Source organism: Dermatophagoides pteronyssinus, unplaced genomic scaffold, assembly GCF_027571235.1.
Source record: "Dermatophagoides pteronyssinus isolate colony J.1.1.1.1 unplaced genomic scaffold, Derpt_VIB-CSIC_2022.12 sq0063, whole genome shotgun sequence".
NCBI lineage: Eukaryota > Metazoa > Arthropoda > Arachnida > Sarcoptiformes > Pyroglyphidae > Dermatophagoides > Dermatophagoides pteronyssinus.
The window spans coordinates 1-18,306 of NW_027461582.1; the positions used below are offsets into that span (position 1 = coordinate 1).

The window sequence follows — 18,306 nt, forward strand, 5'->3', positions numbered from 1 at the left end:
AAAAATCAATTATTAAACGATTATTTTTTTAAACTTTTTAAAAATTTTAAAAATGTAAAATTATTGATTGAATTTATCAAATGATCACTATAATCCATATATAAATTCAGTCGAATTTTGGCAGTGAAGCCAACATTTTTTCTTTCATGCATCTATTAATCAAACATTATATCTAATAATCATCATTGTTTTGTTTTTGTTTTTTTTATATACTCACTTTTTAACAATGGTAATGGTGATGTTGATGGTGATAATGTTAAAGATAATGCTGATGCTGATGGTGATGATGGGGATGATGATGATAATAATTTTAATTTATTAGCCAAATTAATTGTATGATTAATATTTAAACGTTTAGAATGTTTACGTAAATTTAAAATATTTAATTCGTTTGGTGAACGTAGATAATGATCGGCTGTATGATTTTTCTTTTTTTATACGCAATGATACAATGATACAAACACAAAGTCAAAAAGATAAAGTTTGTTTCGAAAAAAACAAACAAACATAAACGGGTTAAACAAACCTTATCAACAATAATTGATGCTTTTGGACCATATTTTAATAACAGATAATAAATAGAATGATTTTCATCATCAACTAAACCGGCTGCATAATGTAATGGTGTGCGTTTTTCCTATATTTGAAAAAAGTTAAGTTTTTTAGAAAAAAAAATCAATCAATCAAACAATTTTAAGGATTTTCACACCATGCACTAACTAAACACTAACTGACTAAACTATAGATAGAAACATTAACATCTTCAAACAACTCACATTATCACCAATATACAATATATTTTGATCAAAATTTTTAATAATAAATTTTATTAAATCATAATGACCAAATAATACTGCTTTATGTAATGGTGTTGCACCCAAACGATCACGTGAACAAATTAATGAATAACGATCTAATAAATATTGAAATTCATCGATATTACCACGTTGTGATGCTTGATGTAATTGATCAATTTGATACTTTTTTGTTTTGTTTCAAAAAAAAAAAAAATGTTGAATGGAGTGAATCGAAAGAATGAATCGATCGATTGATTAATGACAAATTAATGATTGTTTTATGGGGTTAAAAAAAAAGAGAAGAAAAAAAATGGAAAATTTAAGACTTTTTTCACCACCACTATTATCATCATTCATTACTAACCAAATAGTTTGGTAAATTATTGAAAAATTCTTGAATCAATGGTGCAGAAGAAGAAGAAGAAGATGAAATAGTCGTCGTTGTATTTGTATTTGTAATTTCATTTAATAATTTATAACCATATCCATTCAATACTAATTCTTCCAATTCATTTAAATTTCCATTTCTAATTATTTCTTTTATATTTATTTTCATACGACAATTATTATTCATTGAATTTGTTAAACATATTTGCTGGTTATTCGGTTGAAAATCTGGATTATCATCATCATTATCATAATGTTGATTTTTAACTTTGATTCAAATCATAAACGCAATAGAAAAAGGGGAAAAAAGGCATTAAAATTTCATTTTTTTCAACCAAAAAACAAATTCAAAACTCGATTCAAATCATATTCTTTTCTTGTTACATTTAGATGAAGAGAGAGAGAGAGAAAGATTGGATTTATATTTATAGGATGCAATAACAAACAAACAACCAACAACACCATAGAGACCAACAATCTTCTTATGTAATATGCTTGGAATAAAAAAAAGAACATCATCATCATCATTTTCGAAGAAATTTTTCGTTTTGTTTCCCACACCTAAACCTATTTAGATATACAAAACAAAAACTTGATGTTGTTGTTGTTGTTGTCGATGTCATTGTTGTTGTTGTTGTTGTTGTAAATAAATAAATATTTATGAGATAAAAACTTGAATGACAACAACAACAACAACAACTAGTGAAAATTTATCTCAACCCTTTTGCTTCAAATTGTATTGTAATTTATCATCGTTTTACAGAAAAGAATCAAAAAAATCGAGAACAAAAAACAACAACATAAGATTTACATTTTCATGTAAATATTGTTCAATTGTGTGCACATAGATTGGTTTTGGTTGTGATTGATGGAACAAAAAAAAATTTTCCGTAAATAAATAATGAACAAACGAAAAAAAAACAGTTTAAAAATAACCAGGAAATTTCCAGGAAAATTTCCCATTATTATCTGATCCAAATGGATCCACTAAATATTCCTAATTCTCTTATCTTTGAACCTTGAAATTGTTTGAAAAAAAAATTTTCAAACCATAATGATGATGATTTTTCAAGTTGAAAATTCCATTCAAACAAAACAAAACAAGAATCGAAACCAGAATAAAAAAAAGGTTTGCATAATTCATTCATTTTTGTTATTCAAATCAACTCAGATTTCATTATCATCTGATATTTTCATTGTCTGACAAACAAACAAACAAACGTGATGACATGAAAAACATCAACAAACAAAAAAAACACATGGATAATAATAATGACGTAATAACTTGAAAATGTATCTTTTTCTTCAACTGCTACTGCAACCTGATGAAATGAGATGAAAGAAATTCAATTTTCTCTTCGTAAACATTTTTTCTCTGTATTCACTTTCTTGAGTGCAAAAAGAAGAAAACCTATTTTTTTTTCTTTTTAGCTTTTTGCACCGACAATGTTTGTTTTTGTGTTTTGGAAAACGAAATTCAAAAAAAATGATACTTATGGATTTTATTTAGCCTATTTTTTTTCTCATTCCAAATTGGGTCGGTTTTTTCCATTCATTCATTCATTCATTCATTTTGTTGTTGTTGTTAAATTCTCAATTTTTTTTCAAGAAAAAATTGATAAAAATGAAATCTATTGGCAAATTTTCATTGTTGTTGTTGTTGTGTGGCCACATGTTTATGAAAATTTTCTATCGATTTTTTTTCCATTTTCTTCTTTATCTCTCTCTCTCTCTCTCTCTCTCTCTCTCTCTTGTGCAATTCTCTCTTCTTTCATTCTCAGAATGAAATTGGCAGAATTTTTTTCAGATAAGAACTGAATGATTGAAAATAAAAATTTTTCAAGTTCAAAAAAGTTTCCAAAAAAAAATAATATCGATAATAATAATATTCATTCTTCATTCTTCATTCTTCAGTCTCTCTCTCTCTCTCTCTCTCTTTCTTTCTCTCTCTCTCTCTCTCTCTCTCTCTCTCTCTCTCTCTCTCTCTCTTTCTTTTCACTTTACATTTTTGTTTTCATGTTGTAAAATTGAAAATTTGTAGAAAATTCTTTCGGAAATAAAAACAAGAATATTCTTTCCTTTATTACAAGAACAAGTGAAACAAAACAAAACAAAACAAAAAAACTTTATTCAAATGTCAAAATTTTTTCCAGCAAAAAAAATTCCAATCATTTTCAAAATGATCAAAAGCAAACTTTTTTTAAAAAAAAAGTCAAATTCTTTTCAACAACAACAAAATTATTATGAAAAAAAAAATTTGGAATCATCATCATCATCATGATCAATTTGTTTCACCAGGTATGACAATTTTTTTCATCTTTTCAAAAATTGGAAAAATTCCAACGAAACAAGGAATAAAAACAAGGAATTTGATATGATAACAAAAAAAAATGTTTAATGTTTTTTCATGTGTTTCCAATTTGCACTGAATGATTTGAATGAATGAAAGTAAAAAAAAACATGAGATACATTTGAATTTTAAAAAAGGCAAAGAAAAAAAATTGTTTGATATTCAAACCAAATAGAGAGAGAGAGAGAGAGAGAGAGAGAGAGAGAGAGAGAGAGAGAGAGAGAGAGAGAGAGAGAGAGAGAGATGTGTATGCATGATATTCATTGATTCGTGTAAATTTTTCATTTTTTTTTTAGTAGTCAATTTAAAATTTGACAAATTTTTCTTTCATATATCGAAAAAATGTGAAAAGCGTGAACAAGAGAGAAAGTAAAAATTTACAAATATTTCAATGGGGGAGAAATTTCCCCGAAAAATTTTTCAATTGGTGAAAGAAAAAATTCTAGAATCAAAAAAATATTCTACTTACGAATAGGAAGCTTTAAAGTAGTTTTTGCTGTTGTCGTCGATTGACGTTGTTGTTTTCCTGATTTCAATAAATGATTCTGTTAGTTTCAAAGAACAGACAAAAACGGGAAAAAAACAAAATCAAAAATCAAAATATTTCGTTGGTTTTTTGTGTATCAATCAATCAATCAATCAATTAACACTTTACTAACATTTATTGGTTGATTAGTATTGATTATCACATTTTTTGAATCATTATCATCATCAACATTGTTACATGATGAACAAAAATCAACATCAATTTCAATCGATGAACGATGATAATGTTGATGATGATTTGTTGTTGATAAAGTATTGTTTTGTTGTTGTTGATAAATATTTGGAGAAATACTTTTATTACGTCGTCGTTGTTGTTGTCGATTTGATTTTCGTTGTTGTTTTGGCTTTCGATGTTGTTGTTGATTCTGATTATTCTGATTATTAACAAAAGTCTTTGGTTGATAATCATCCGATTTAAGATAATCTTCAGGTCGTCTTAGGAACTGTATTTGAGATGAAAAACAAAACTATCAAAACTTGGAAAAACGCTTCAGAAACTATGAAAAAATCTATGGGAAAAAAAACCAAGTCAGCACCGGTACTCGAAGAAAATATATTATTGATGGGGAAAACAAAAATAATTCTAAATATGAAAATACTGATGATGATGAAATTCATTCATTCATAATGCATATGAAACAAAACAAAAAAAATTCTGAAACCAGGGGAAACAAACACACAAATTACATTTTCACACACAACAAACAACAACTTAAATGACGAAAAAGACGAGAAACAAAACAAAAAAAAAAGAAAAAAGTTTATCAAATCGAATATATTTATGAATTTAGAAGAGAAGGGAGAAGGGGAAAATTCAACCGGAAACAAGGGGGAAAATGAATGAAGCAGAGGGAAAAAAACTTTAAGAAAATCCATACAGGTAAGGTTATGAAAGCGAAGAAATAAGGTAGCTTGAATAAACCAAAACAAAGCAAAACCTAGACTGCAAAGTGAAAAGAACAAAAACAAAAACAACAGCAACAAATTCAATCAATAACTTGGCCCATGTTACCATAACGATAATTTTGATCTAAAAAAAAACTAAAGAAAACATAGAAAATTCTGTCGGTGTTTGTTTGTGGATCTCTGGGTAATTCAAGTTTTATAATTGCATTTAGTTTGCGGGTTTTTTTTTGTTTTTCAATGGCAATAATTTTCTCCTTGATTCGATTGATCGAAATCTTTCCTTTTTTTTGCGGCGAATGAAAAATGAAGAAAAATGAAATGAAGAAATGCAATGCAGTGAAGAAAACTTTTTCTTTTTCATTTTGGTTCGTTCATTATTGATTTGAATTTTACAAGATTGATGATGATGTTTATTTGGTTATTTTTTCATTCGTTTTCATTTGAAATTTATGAAAAAAATATTTAAAAAAATGTTACAAAAAAAAACAACAACATACCATATCGGTGACATAGGTTTTTGCACCTAAATCAACTAATCGACAATACATTTGACCAGAATCATTTAATAATGCAGCCATATGAAGTGGTGTTCGTCCTTGCTAAAATATAAATATTTGTTGATAAAATTTGATTAATGATTAATGAATGGAGAGAGATGAAAAAAATTGATGTTAAATTGAGAAAAGCAAAATCATTATTACTTTAGATTCAGTTCATTAAAAAAAATGAATCAAATCAAAGATTCGGCGAAAAAAAAACAAATCATTCATCTGAGTAAATAAGCACGAAGAGAGCGAGAAAAACAAATTTTTCTTTCGGTGACCCATAAAATCAATGAATCATATCGAGAGAGAGAGAGAGAGAGAGAGAGAGAGAGAGAGAGAGAGAGAGAGAGAGAGAGAGAGAGAGAGAGAGAGAGAGAGAGAGAGAGAGAGAGAGAGAGAGAGAGAGAGAGAGAGAGAGAGAGAGATAATGTTTCGGGTATAACCTTCAAATTTTTTTTTATGCCTATAGTTCCAGGAACATGTAATTTTCTTCTTCTTTTTCTTTTGGTTACTTTGGTTACCACAGCTAAAAAAAGGTTAATAAAATGGTGGATAATGTTTTTTAAAAATGATTTAATCCTCCATATGTGTGTGTGGATTAAAAAGACCGAAAGAATAAAAATAGAGAAAACAATACTTTCAATTTTGTTTGTTTTTTTCCCAAAGAATTCATTCAATCATTCATTCTGTATAGTGAGGAAAAAAACTACAACTTGAAAAACTTGAAAACTTTGAAGGCTGTCAGTTTTTTTTATTTTTTGGCGAAAAAAATTCATTGGAATTTAATCAAAACTGTGGTTTTTTTGCTATGGTTTTCAAAACTAAAAAACAAAAATAATCTCTTCAAATTCGAAAACAAAACAAAAATCCTAATTAAAGATAGAAAAACAAACAAACAATAATGATTTTTTGATTAAAAAAAAATATATTTAAAATACACGTTATACTTACATAATCACATGCATCCAATGTATCAGGTAATGCATTAACAATAAATTCAACAAAATCATAACGTTGTTTACAAACACAACGATGTAATGGTGTTATACCAAATTCATTACGATTAAAAAATAATTCTGGTTGTTGTTCCATCATTGATTTTAAATATTTAAATGTTGATTCATTATTATCATCATCTGATGATGTTTGTATGGCATTATTTAACATGGTTATATTTTCCTAAAGGTAAATATAAATCATCAAACAAAAAAAAAGAAAAGAATGAAATATTAGCCAAACAAAAAGCAAAAAAACAAACAAATTGATCAATCGATCAAACAACAACAACAAAAGGACAACAACAAAAAGAGCAACAACAACAACAAAGAACAACAAATTCTTTTTATTTTTCCAATTGAATAAATCTGTTGTAATATAATTATCATTATTATCATCATCATCATTATAACATTTTTGAATGTTTCCTTCATTATTTTCTCTTTCTCTTTCAACTTATTTATCATCAGAAAAGAACACACACACCTGAAAAACATTCTTATCATTCTTTCTTTTGTTGTTGTTCAAAAAATAAATGAAAATGTCAATGCAAAAAAAAAACTCAGACAGACAGACAGACAGTCAGGTAGAAATACAGGAAATTAATCCAGAAAATAATAATAATAATAATAAGGTATTCACAAAAAAAAAGTAAAGTAACAACAACAACAACAACAAAAAAGGTGATACATTCCAACACCTACCTGAGTACATCACAAAGTGATGAACAACAATAGAAAATAGCAAAAGGAAATCAAATTTCATTGAAAATATTAGGTAGGTAGGTAGATGATGTTCAACTTGAAAGAATTTTTCATTCACAATTCAATTCACAATGATAATGAGAGAGAGAGAGAGAGAGAGAGAGAGAGAGAGAGAGAGAGAGAGAGAGAGAGAGAGAGAGAGAGAGAGAGAGAGAGAGAGAGAGAGAGAGAGAGAGAGAGTTTATTATTATAATTCTACGTTTTGTGTTGATCATCATCATTATTATTATTATTTTAATGAATAATGGCTGAAATTTGAACCATGTTTCTTTTCCTTCAATATGGTTTTGGTCATGATCTGTGTGAAATCAGCAAAGAAAAGAAAGAAAAGAAGAATCCGTTTTCCCAACAACAAAAAAAAAAACCTGAGCTAAATCATTATCATTATTTTTTTTTGTTCTTTCTGCTTCCGTGATATTATTTAATTTTTGATTTTGGACTTTGTACTTATTTCACTAACAACAACAACAATCAACAATCAACCGGACAACAACAACTAACCAACCGAAAATAGACATTGAAAAGAATGTTGGTTTAATTTCAATGATCATCATGATCATCAACAACAACAACAACAAATAACAAGAAAAAGATACGGATGAAAAGTTCTTACAAATACACTTGAATGTTGATGATCATCATTGATGAAAAAAAAAGAAAAGAAAAAATCTTATCATTATTAAACAAGAAAGAAAAGGCAAGAAAAAAAACCGAAAAAAGGCAAAAAGGAAACGAAACAAAACGAAATGAAAAAAATTTCAAGTTTTTCATTCATTCATTCTACCTTTTTCATTCATTCATTCATTCCATTTCATTCTGAATTGTCAATTGTCTTCTTCATTCAAACACACACACACACACACAAAGACAGACAAATCAAACAACAATTCGCAGAATCTCTGCTAAAAATTCACTATACACCATTATATTGATCCTGGATAAAAAGAAATCAAACGGAAATGATGATGATGATGATGATGATGATAAAAAATAAAATTCCTGATTCCATATGAATTGAATCGTTTTAATGGCACATTATTTTTCAATTTCAATACGGTAGTTTAATAATAATAATAATAATAGAAATAGAAAAGATAAAATTGAAAATTGATCAACAACAACAACAACAACACTACATACCTGTATAGATGGTATTGATTCAATAAATTGTTTAACATTCATTGATATTTGTACAATATTTGAATTTAACCATGAATAAATTTGATTACCATATGAATCTAATATAAATTTTTTTAATTGTATTAAATTTTCAGTTATAATACAATCATAAATTTGTTCATATGTTGGTTTGATTGGTATTGGTTGAAATTTGAATGTTGATAATGATTTTATTGGATGATTTTTTCGTTGATGATGGTTATTTAGATCTGATCTATTTTTACCCAACATGTTTGTCGTTGGTGATGGTGGTAAAATTATCGATGGTAATGTAAATTGTTTTCTATTATTACACTGTAATGATTTAACACTTGTATCATGACTATTCGATGATGATGATGATGATGGTAATGATTCTGATGATTCTGATTGTGCCATATGATGATGATTATTATTGTTGAATGAATTGGAACAAAACAGTGAGTGAAAGAGAAAAACCAATTCCCTTTTTTTTGATTGATTTTTTCAATTCTTCAAAGAATTTTTTTCCCAATTTTCATTCAATCAATTTAACACACAATCACAAAGAATATTAGTTTGAAATTGCCTTTAGTTTTTTGAATAAAGAACAACGAAACAAACACACAGAAAATATGTGAATTGATGATTTTTGAATCTGGAAATGAAATGAAATGAAATGGAAGCTCTAAAGTTGAGTAGATTTTTTTGGTTTTTTATTTTTTGTAGGTTATGATTCGCTGAATGAATGAATGATTGTTTGGTGTTTAATGAATCGTTTATTATTATTATTCTGGAACACTAGACATTAAATCAATTCGATGATTCGAGCACAGAAATTATTCGTTATTCTTTATTGTTATTGTTGTTGTTGTTATCTCAATAATTAATGGTGAAAAATTCATTCATTCATATAGCCTGAGAGAGTGAGAGAGATAAACATAGAGAACATTATGAGCAAGATAGGAAGACCTGAAAACCTGAAAAGAGATTACCTTCTTCTATCTGATTGAAACTTTGTTGTTATTCGTTTGAACTATATTGTTGTTTGTTGTTCGTTTGTCATTTTGTTACACTGATTTTTGTTTTGTTTTTTTAGTTTGTTTGTGGATAATCATTTCATTATTTTTTTTTTTTTTTTTTTTTTTGAAAAATGGAATAAAAAATCAAGAATCACACAATAAACGTCATATATGAAAGGGTGTTTTGAGCTCGAATTTTTTTCTTTTATTCGAATTCGAATTCCGTAAAAAAAAATTTCGGAAATCAAAACAAAAACAAAACTAAACAAAAAACTAAAGGAAATTACAAATCCGGATTTTCATTCGGGTTTTATTTTTCTCTATTTATGTTCACATTGATTTTGTTTTTTTTGTGGTTCGTGTTTCGACCAAGAATAATGTCCTTTGTATTTTTTCGCACTGTGTGTGTTACCATTGGTTTCCAAATCCAATTTTTTTCTTTCGTTTGATACTTCGATTAATGATGATGGTAAGTTTTTTGTTTTTGTTTTTCGTCGATCTGTAATTACTTGGTAGGATTATAATATTAATAAGTTTTTTGTTTCTTTTTTCTTTCAATTTGTTTTATCATCAAAGTTATCGATCAAAAAAAAAAAAACAAAAATCCGGAAACGTCATTATGAAAAGAACCGAATCAACTCAAAATTATTATCATTGTTTTGATTTTTGTTGATCGAATGAAATCAGAAAAAAACATTCTTCAAGGATCATCGAACAACCGAAAAAAAACAAAAACAAAACATTTGAACATCAAATAATTTATGGTCATTGATTTTCACAAAACAAACGACAAACGACATCAACTTTGAATTTGCAATTAAAATGAACTTTTTTTGGATATCAATAATGATTATGATGGCAATAAAAACATCTAAAACATTAATTATAAAAGTTAAAGTAAATTTTCAAACAAACAAACAAAAAAGTTATGAAGAAACGATGAAATTAATGAAATGATTAAATTATATTCGTCGTAGTCGTCGTTATTGTCGTAGAATATGAATGGAAAAAAACCAACAACAACAACAAAAGTTGGCCATTTCAATAATGTTTTTTTTTCGTTCGTTCGTTTGTTTGTTTTTGTTTGCTTGAAATCACCAATGAAAATTAATTACCGATTTTTTTTATTATTTATTTAATTATTTTTTTTTCTATTTGCAGGCACAACAAAAAAGCTGGAGAAACAAAGATAAAGAACGAAGAAGAAGAAGAAGAAGTGAAAAAAATCGATAAATTTTTTGGATTTTTGTCGTCGTCATTGTTCACTTCATATAAATTCGAATGGAATGTTATGCTTGAATTTTTGGTAAAAAACAACAACAACAAAAAAGATGATGATGAAGAAATTCATAATTATTTTCCATTTCAATGGACAAACAAAACAAAAAGAAGAAAAATTCTTTCGAATTGAAAATCATTGTCCAATTCTATTCTGAAATTGTTTTTTTTTGTTTTGTTTTCATTAATTCAGTTGTTCATCTGAAATGATAATGTCCGGACATTCCATAAGACATTCAAATATGAAAGAAGAAGAAATGATTTAGTTATTTCTTTTTTTTGATTATATTGTCTGGTTTTTTTTGGCCAAATCATGATGATGATGATTATTATTACGATCAAGAATCAAATCAGTCAACAACAAAAAAAAAGTTTCATGTCCGCCGGTGGTACAAGAAATTGAATCAAAAATTATTCAACCAATGAAACAAACAAACAAAGAACAGTAATCGAAGAAAGAAAAAGAAAAAAAACAAATCAAATTTAATTGTATTTCGATTATCGATTGATCGATTGATGATGATGATTTATAATGATTTGGATCGTTCGAAAAAGAAAGATTGAGCAACAATATACGACGCACAGTTTGTGAAAACACAAAATGGAAAATGTTTTTTTTAAAAAATTTCGACTGAAAACCATCATCAACATGATTATATCAGAAAATTTGTCCTTGATATTGTCAATGGTGAATGTGGTGGGGTGACCACCATCATTGTTGGTTACCTGGGTAATATTTAGATCTAGTTGTTCTGTATTAGTGTGTGGATCACCTCTTTCTCTTTTATGTGTAAGTATATGGATCACCGAGGTAACTAAACAACTAAAATAATCATAATATTTGTATCTATATCATAGGTATTTTTAAAGGATTCATATGGATAAACTAAATGATGATGACCGAGTTTTTTTTCATTCATTCATTCATTCGTTTTTTTTCACTCTCTCTATATATATGTCAAACACCCAAAATAGCACAGGTATGGCTTTAAATATGACAGCAAGAAAAAAAAATCATTTGAAATTATGATGATGATGATGATCGGTTTTCTTCATATTTGACTATTGCAAGTAACGTAAGGATTAAATCCAGAACCAAAAAAAAATCGATCAATCAGCTAATTGAACACGCTTATAAACAAAACGAAAAGAAAACTACGAAAAGCGATTTACAGGGAAAAAAATATTTTTTTTTCACAAGAATATCATTCGTTTTTTTTTTGGTTTCCAATGAATTTTTTCCCATCAAATTTTCATTCATCCATAAAATCAAAAAAAAAAGCGGTAGCAGTTTTGAATAGCAAAGATAATCAACGTTTGGAATCTTCAATGAATGTTGTTGTTTTTATTTTTTATTGGGTGTAAAGGAAATTTTTATTTACGGTGAATCTCCATTTTACAATTCGTTTGATTTGACAGCTTGTGTTTATTTTTTTTAAAATTTTAAATTTTCTTTATCTTGTTTCACACACACATAGATATAATGCCTGTCATAAATTTTTTTGCAGCCCACCTTCATTCGAAAAACATATTCTCGTTTTGTTTTTGGAAATCGCATAGGAATTCTGTTTCAATTTCAACATTCTATCGAAAATGATATACGGTGAAAAGAATCCTTGAAAAATCGATATGATTACTTGAATCAAATTGATCTGTGTGTTTGTGTTTCAAAGATGAAAATCATCATCCAAAAAAAAAAAAAACAACAAAACATTTCGAGTTTCTGTTGTTGTTTTTTGTTCACACACACACGCTTATTTTCTTCAATCAAATCTATCGATAGATTCTGTAATTTATAATCAGTTTTCATTCAATATCTTGCCAAGAAAAAAATTCTTACGGGAAATCATTCATACAAATAGCTAAAGAAAGAGAAAATAAATGAATAAATTGCATATATGATTGGATTTGAACCAATAAAACATTGAATATGAAAACCAGAAAAAAAATATTGACAAACATTTTTTGTTTTTTTTTTGCGTTTTCAATTTATATTCAAATCAAATGAAAAATTCTTATCTGTGATATTATTTTTTTCTGTGTATGGAAACCGAAAATGATGTTCTGTTTTGTTTTGTTTTGTTTCTTCAATGTATATTAATTCTTTTTGCATTTTCAAATGAAAACCACCATTATCATCATCATCATCATTGGATTACAATAACAAGATTAATTATAATTGATTTAGTTTTATTTTTAGTTTTGTTTTGCTTTGATACTGTTGTTGTTGTTGTTGAAAGAGTGTCCATAGTGTCCAATTTTGTCCATTGATGGGGAATAAAAAAAATCATATATATTTGGATTCTATACTTCGGAAAAAAACAAATATGTTTTCATCATCATAATATGCTTGTACAAATTGATTTTGTTTTTCTTTGCATTTCGCAATGTAAATAAGTGTTTTGTTGTTGATATTTCCAATATCGAAAGATTTTTATCTCTCTCTCTCTCTCTCTCTACTTGTGGTAAATGTATATGACACTTTCTATTTGGTTAATATTCAATATGATTTTCCCTTTTTTCTATCCCCCTTCCGAAGAATAATATATCCCTCCAATCCACAATGTTTGTGTATGTTGTTTTATATTAGCACACTTGAAGTATAATTTATCATATTCTGGTTTTGTTTTTTGTTTTTTCGTTGTTTTTCGTTTATGAACAAACACACACAAATATCAATATACAAATGGAATTTTTTTTCCGTTGAATAATAATAATTTTTATTAGACAAACAAACCAAAAACACAACATAAACAGAGAGAAGCATCATCAACATCATCATCCAGAAAAAAATGGATATTTTAAATCGAAAAGAAGTAGAAACAAACAAACAAAAAAAAAAAGAAGTCTTTTGCCGTTTATGGGGAGAAAATAATAAAGTAAAGAAGAAAACAATTCAAAAAACTGTTATATACGATAATAATCCTTAAGAATTTTGCTATTTTTTCTTTCTTTATTTCGTTCCAATTATTTTCATTTTGGTTGGTTAGTTGGTTGCGAAATGAAGAAATGCAATCTACACACACAGACAGAGTGAGAGAGAGAGAGAGAGAGAGAGAGATTTGTGCATAATAAAAATTTACTTAAGGTTGTGTTTGTGTTTATGTGGGTGGTTGGAAACCGAAAAGAAATTTTCACTTTTTTTTCGAAAAATGAAAAAATACTTTTTCATACTTGGATTGAGATTCTGTGAAAGAAAGTACATAGGATTCTGATTTATACTTTTTTTTCCCTCGTTTATTTATTCAGATTTAGATTTTCCGATGAAAAGTTTCATTATCGTCAGAACTAAGAATAAGTTGTGAAAATTGTGAATTAGAATCCCAACGACCACCACCGCCACCAAAATCAATTTCGTAATCTTTACTTATATAAAGAAAAAAATGGTTATTATTTTCAATCGATAAGCAAATTCAATTTCAACTTCTTTAACTTCCAAGAACGAAAAATTGATTGATTGATTTGGCTGGAAAATCAGATTAATTTCGTCTTTTTCTTTTTTTTCAAGCGGAAATATTTTGTCTTTAAACACCGTTTTTCGTAATGAAAAATTAATCTCTTTTTTTTTGGAGAAGAAGAAAAAAATTGCTTTTTTGGAACTCGAAAAAACTCGATCATTTTTAACACACACACAAATCTCTCATCGGGTTGAAAATTTGAATTTGAATCCAGAAAAAGACAAAACAAAATTGTTATCATTTTGAATTGATGATCATTTGATGATGGTGGCGTTTAAAACATGATTTAACTTTTTCATTACAAATGTTTTTTCCTCTTCTTTTTTCTTCTAAATCGATTAATTGAATACAGCAACAACAACAACCAAGCAAAAACAAAAAATGGTGTCTTTCATTAAACTTTTTGCATTGATAAATGATATTCCTTTTCGGTTCATCTGAATGTTAATTGAAAAGTCTCTGTGTTTGTGTGTATCTTTACCGAAATTAACTTTTTTTTCCATATATAACCCATTGAAGAAATGAAAGAAATGCAATTCTTAGTGATAAATATTGGGCGCCAAAAAAAAACACTCTTTTCTTATTCATAGTTTTCATCACATTATTCTCGCTGTTCTTTCTCATATTCGCTAAATTCAAATTGATTTTTAATGGACTTTTGAACGTTTCTTTTCACTTTCTCTTTCTTTTTCAACATTTATTTTTATCATGAATTTAACGGGAAAATACAAACATTTTTTTTCATTGATGAGCTTGAAAAAAACGAAGATTCTTTTAATCTTTTTCAATACCCAGAAAATAACAATCATTGTTAACCCTCCGCTTATCGTTCATCATTGTCGGAATTATAATCAGGCAAAAAACAAAAACAAAATTTGAATTTCAAAAAGGATTTTTTTTTTGCTATTATTATGGAAAAACAACCAATACAAAAAAAACTGTAGGATTCCATTTCAATAAACTTTTTTTTTGTTTCTGTGCAAGGCAAAATATTCTGATTGTCATTTTCTTGCCGGAATCGATTGGATTTCCGTCTGTCGTCAATTCATTACATTTCGAGATTCACATCATTCATATTCACTTCATCCAAACAGAAACCAAAACAAAAATCCATTGAAATTTTTTTTGCCCCTTGCATCGAATGGCAGCTTCACTGCCTTAAATCAATTTTTCGTTTTTTCGTTTTTTCGTTTTTTCGTTTTTTCGCTGTTTTTCCGTTTTTTGTTCGTACGTGATGAATGTTATCGTAAAAAAGTAAATGAAAAAAAAGAGTAATGAATTTCTTAATGAATACCATATTTCTTGAATGTATTTTGAATGTCTTTTTCATGTATTTAACCTCTTAGCAGACAAGCAGGAGCAAAAAAAAAATTCATAATGAAATGGTCCAAACTAAATGACACGCAATAAATGACATCACTCACTTACATACAAACATTGACTTTTAAACAAAAAATAAATAGATTTCTCTCTCAACATTTAACATCATTATCATCATCATTATCATTATGTGGATTCTTCTTCTTTCTTTTTTTTTCTCTCGTATGCTTACAACTTATTTTTTCCACTTTGTTTTCATCATTCATTCATTCATTCATTCATTCAGTTAGTCAATCATTCAACAGTCAACAGTAATTAGCATACATAAATTAAATTATTATCATTTTATTTAATGTTTGCGTATGTGTATTTGCAGGGGCTATTCATAAATGTTTAAATAAGCAAATTAAATAGGGAAAAAAAAGGTCCGAAATTTTTTTTTATATCTATTTTTAGAGTCATATAACAGTTATCGTTCATTTGTATGTTGGTTTTGTATTCAAAGTTTTTCATTTTTTATTTCATTCGTTCGTTCGTTTGTTTGTCATCATTCATCATATTCATATCATTGGATTTTCAACATGGTTGTCATAATAATAATAATAATGTCAACTGAATCTGCTGATTTTGGTTTATTTTCATTTATTTTATGCTTTTTTATGAAAACAAAATCTATAATTTTTTTTTTACTCAAATTCAAATGACAGGAAACTATATATATATTTTTGTTTTTGATTTTAGGAAACGAAGTGGAATAAAAAACCTTGAAATGATTATTTGAGTCATCATTTTTTTTTCTGTTTCGTTTCAATCTTCTTATAATCATCATAATTTTTTTGAAGAATTTCTTCCATCTTTGATCATAATCAATTCGCAAAGACAAAATGAAAATATTGTTTTTTGGCTGGAAAAAAAAGATGAACCGAAAACAAAAAAATTTGTCAATCAATTAAGTGAATTACTGCAGTGAAAAAAGGAAATTCTTTTCATTTTCTCGTTGATATTTATCCCATTCATTGAATACTAATGAAATTAACACTAATATTTTTTTTTGGTGGGGATATTTTGGCGATCCTTAACTTTTGTCATTTCAATGTGAATTCAATGATAAATGAAAAAAGGACCCAAAAATCATCATCCGAAAGTCAAAAGCTAGAAAAAATTCTTCGACCAATTTATTTGAGAAAAAATTGATGATTATTATTATTGAATTTCAATCTTGCGAATGATGATTGTGAAACATTCTTTTTTTTTACGCCGGGGATTCATTCAAGAATCCAACGAAAGAGATGACAAATTCCAATGATAAATTCATTTTTCTTGGTTCTTTCTTTCTTTTCATTTATGAACATTTCATAGAAATTTTTTACCAATGTTGTTTTCTAATGAAAATATTTTGAAAAAATCCTCATTATTATCAATATATTGTAGCGGTGTACTAGAGATTTGAAGAGATTAACCACCCCATACGCACACACCGAAAAAATAGCTTTTTTAAAAAATGAAAATCCAAATAGATAATTAGATAAGAAAGTTTTAATTTTTTTTTGTTTTTTGCTTCGTAGAATGGCCTCGTAACTACTCTATATGTATATGGTGTGTATGGGTTTTCTCTCTCTCTCTCTCTCTCTCTCTCTCTCTCTCTCTCTCTCTCTCTCTCTCTCTCTCTCTCTCTCTCTCTCTCTCTCTCTCTCTCTCTCTCTCTCTCTCTCTCTCTTTCTCTCTCTCTCTCTCTCTCTCTCTCTCTCTCTCTCTCTCTCTCTTTCTCTCAATATTTATAGAAAAACTCTTCATATTAACATTTTGATCATCATTATTATATCATATGATGATGATGCAAAGCCATTGTACAATTGAAAAGAAGTGAAAAAAAACTTTTCATTCATTCATTCATTTATTCATATTTTGTTCAATATATATTGCCTATACGATGATAATGATGATGATAAAAGTTGGCTATATTCAATGAAATCAATGTGAAAAAAGCACAGAAAGAGAGAGAGAGAGAGAGAGAGAGAGAGAGAGAGAGAGAGAGAGAGAGAGAGAATATTATTATTATTGTAATCAGGAAGGGGGAAAAACGAAAAAGCAAAAAAAAATTTCCAAATGAAAAAAAACCTCTTCATAATAATAATAATAATGATAAAAACAATGGAGAGAAAATATTATCATCATTATTTTTCATCTTATTATCATTATTATCATTTTTTTTTTTTTGAAACAGAATAAGGATGTGAACGGGGGACAAATGGATCATTTATACTGTTTGTTGTTTGGAAAACTTCTTCAAGAACAACAACAACAAGAATCATAAAACTTTTTTTTTTTTTGTTCAAGTTTTGCTTGATTTGTTGTTCGACATTGTTATTTTCTTCATTTTAAGATAAACAAAAAATTTCTTCAAAATGAAACGTTTAAATCACAAAAATAATGATACAAAAATCATTAAAAAACAACTACAACAGAGAAAAAAAGTTTCAACAACGAAAAAAAAACACATCCATAAGATAGAAATGAAAGGGGATAACTTTTATTATTAGATTTTTTGTTGTTTGTTTGTTTCATTATGAAATGAAACAAAAAGAGTGAAAAATCTTAATTTTCTTTCATAATATCAGTTTCATCATCATTATTATTAATGAAAAGTTTGTTGTTGTTGTTGTTTTTCTCGTTTATTGTTGTTGTTGTTGTTGGCCTATCTATCCATTTGAATCTAAATTTAAATTCTAATTTAATATGCAACGTGTGTGTGTGTGTGTGTTAAATGTGTTGGGATGTGCGTATCATACATTTTTTTAAA

General features: G+C 27.3%; 1 protein-coding gene across 1 annotated transcript; it reads right to left on the bottom strand.

The window, feature by feature from the left end:
* Positions 1-217: 217 nt before the first annotated feature.
* On the bottom strand, positions 218-10,160 carry LOC113791200 (uncharacterized; the record flags this gene model as incomplete). The annotated part of the gene is made up of 10 exons (XM_075824272.1): positions 9,424-10,160; positions 8,432-9,346; positions 6,483-6,710; positions 5,484-5,585; positions 4,194-4,523; positions 4,004-4,079; positions 1,162-1,451; positions 777-980; positions 527-637; positions 218-428 (listed from the first exon to the last, which is right to left on the bottom strand). Coding segments are annotated over exons 2-10 (1,969 nt in total), but the record flags the coding sequence as incomplete, so codon positions are not given.
* Positions 10,161-18,306: the final 8,146 nt, after the last annotated feature.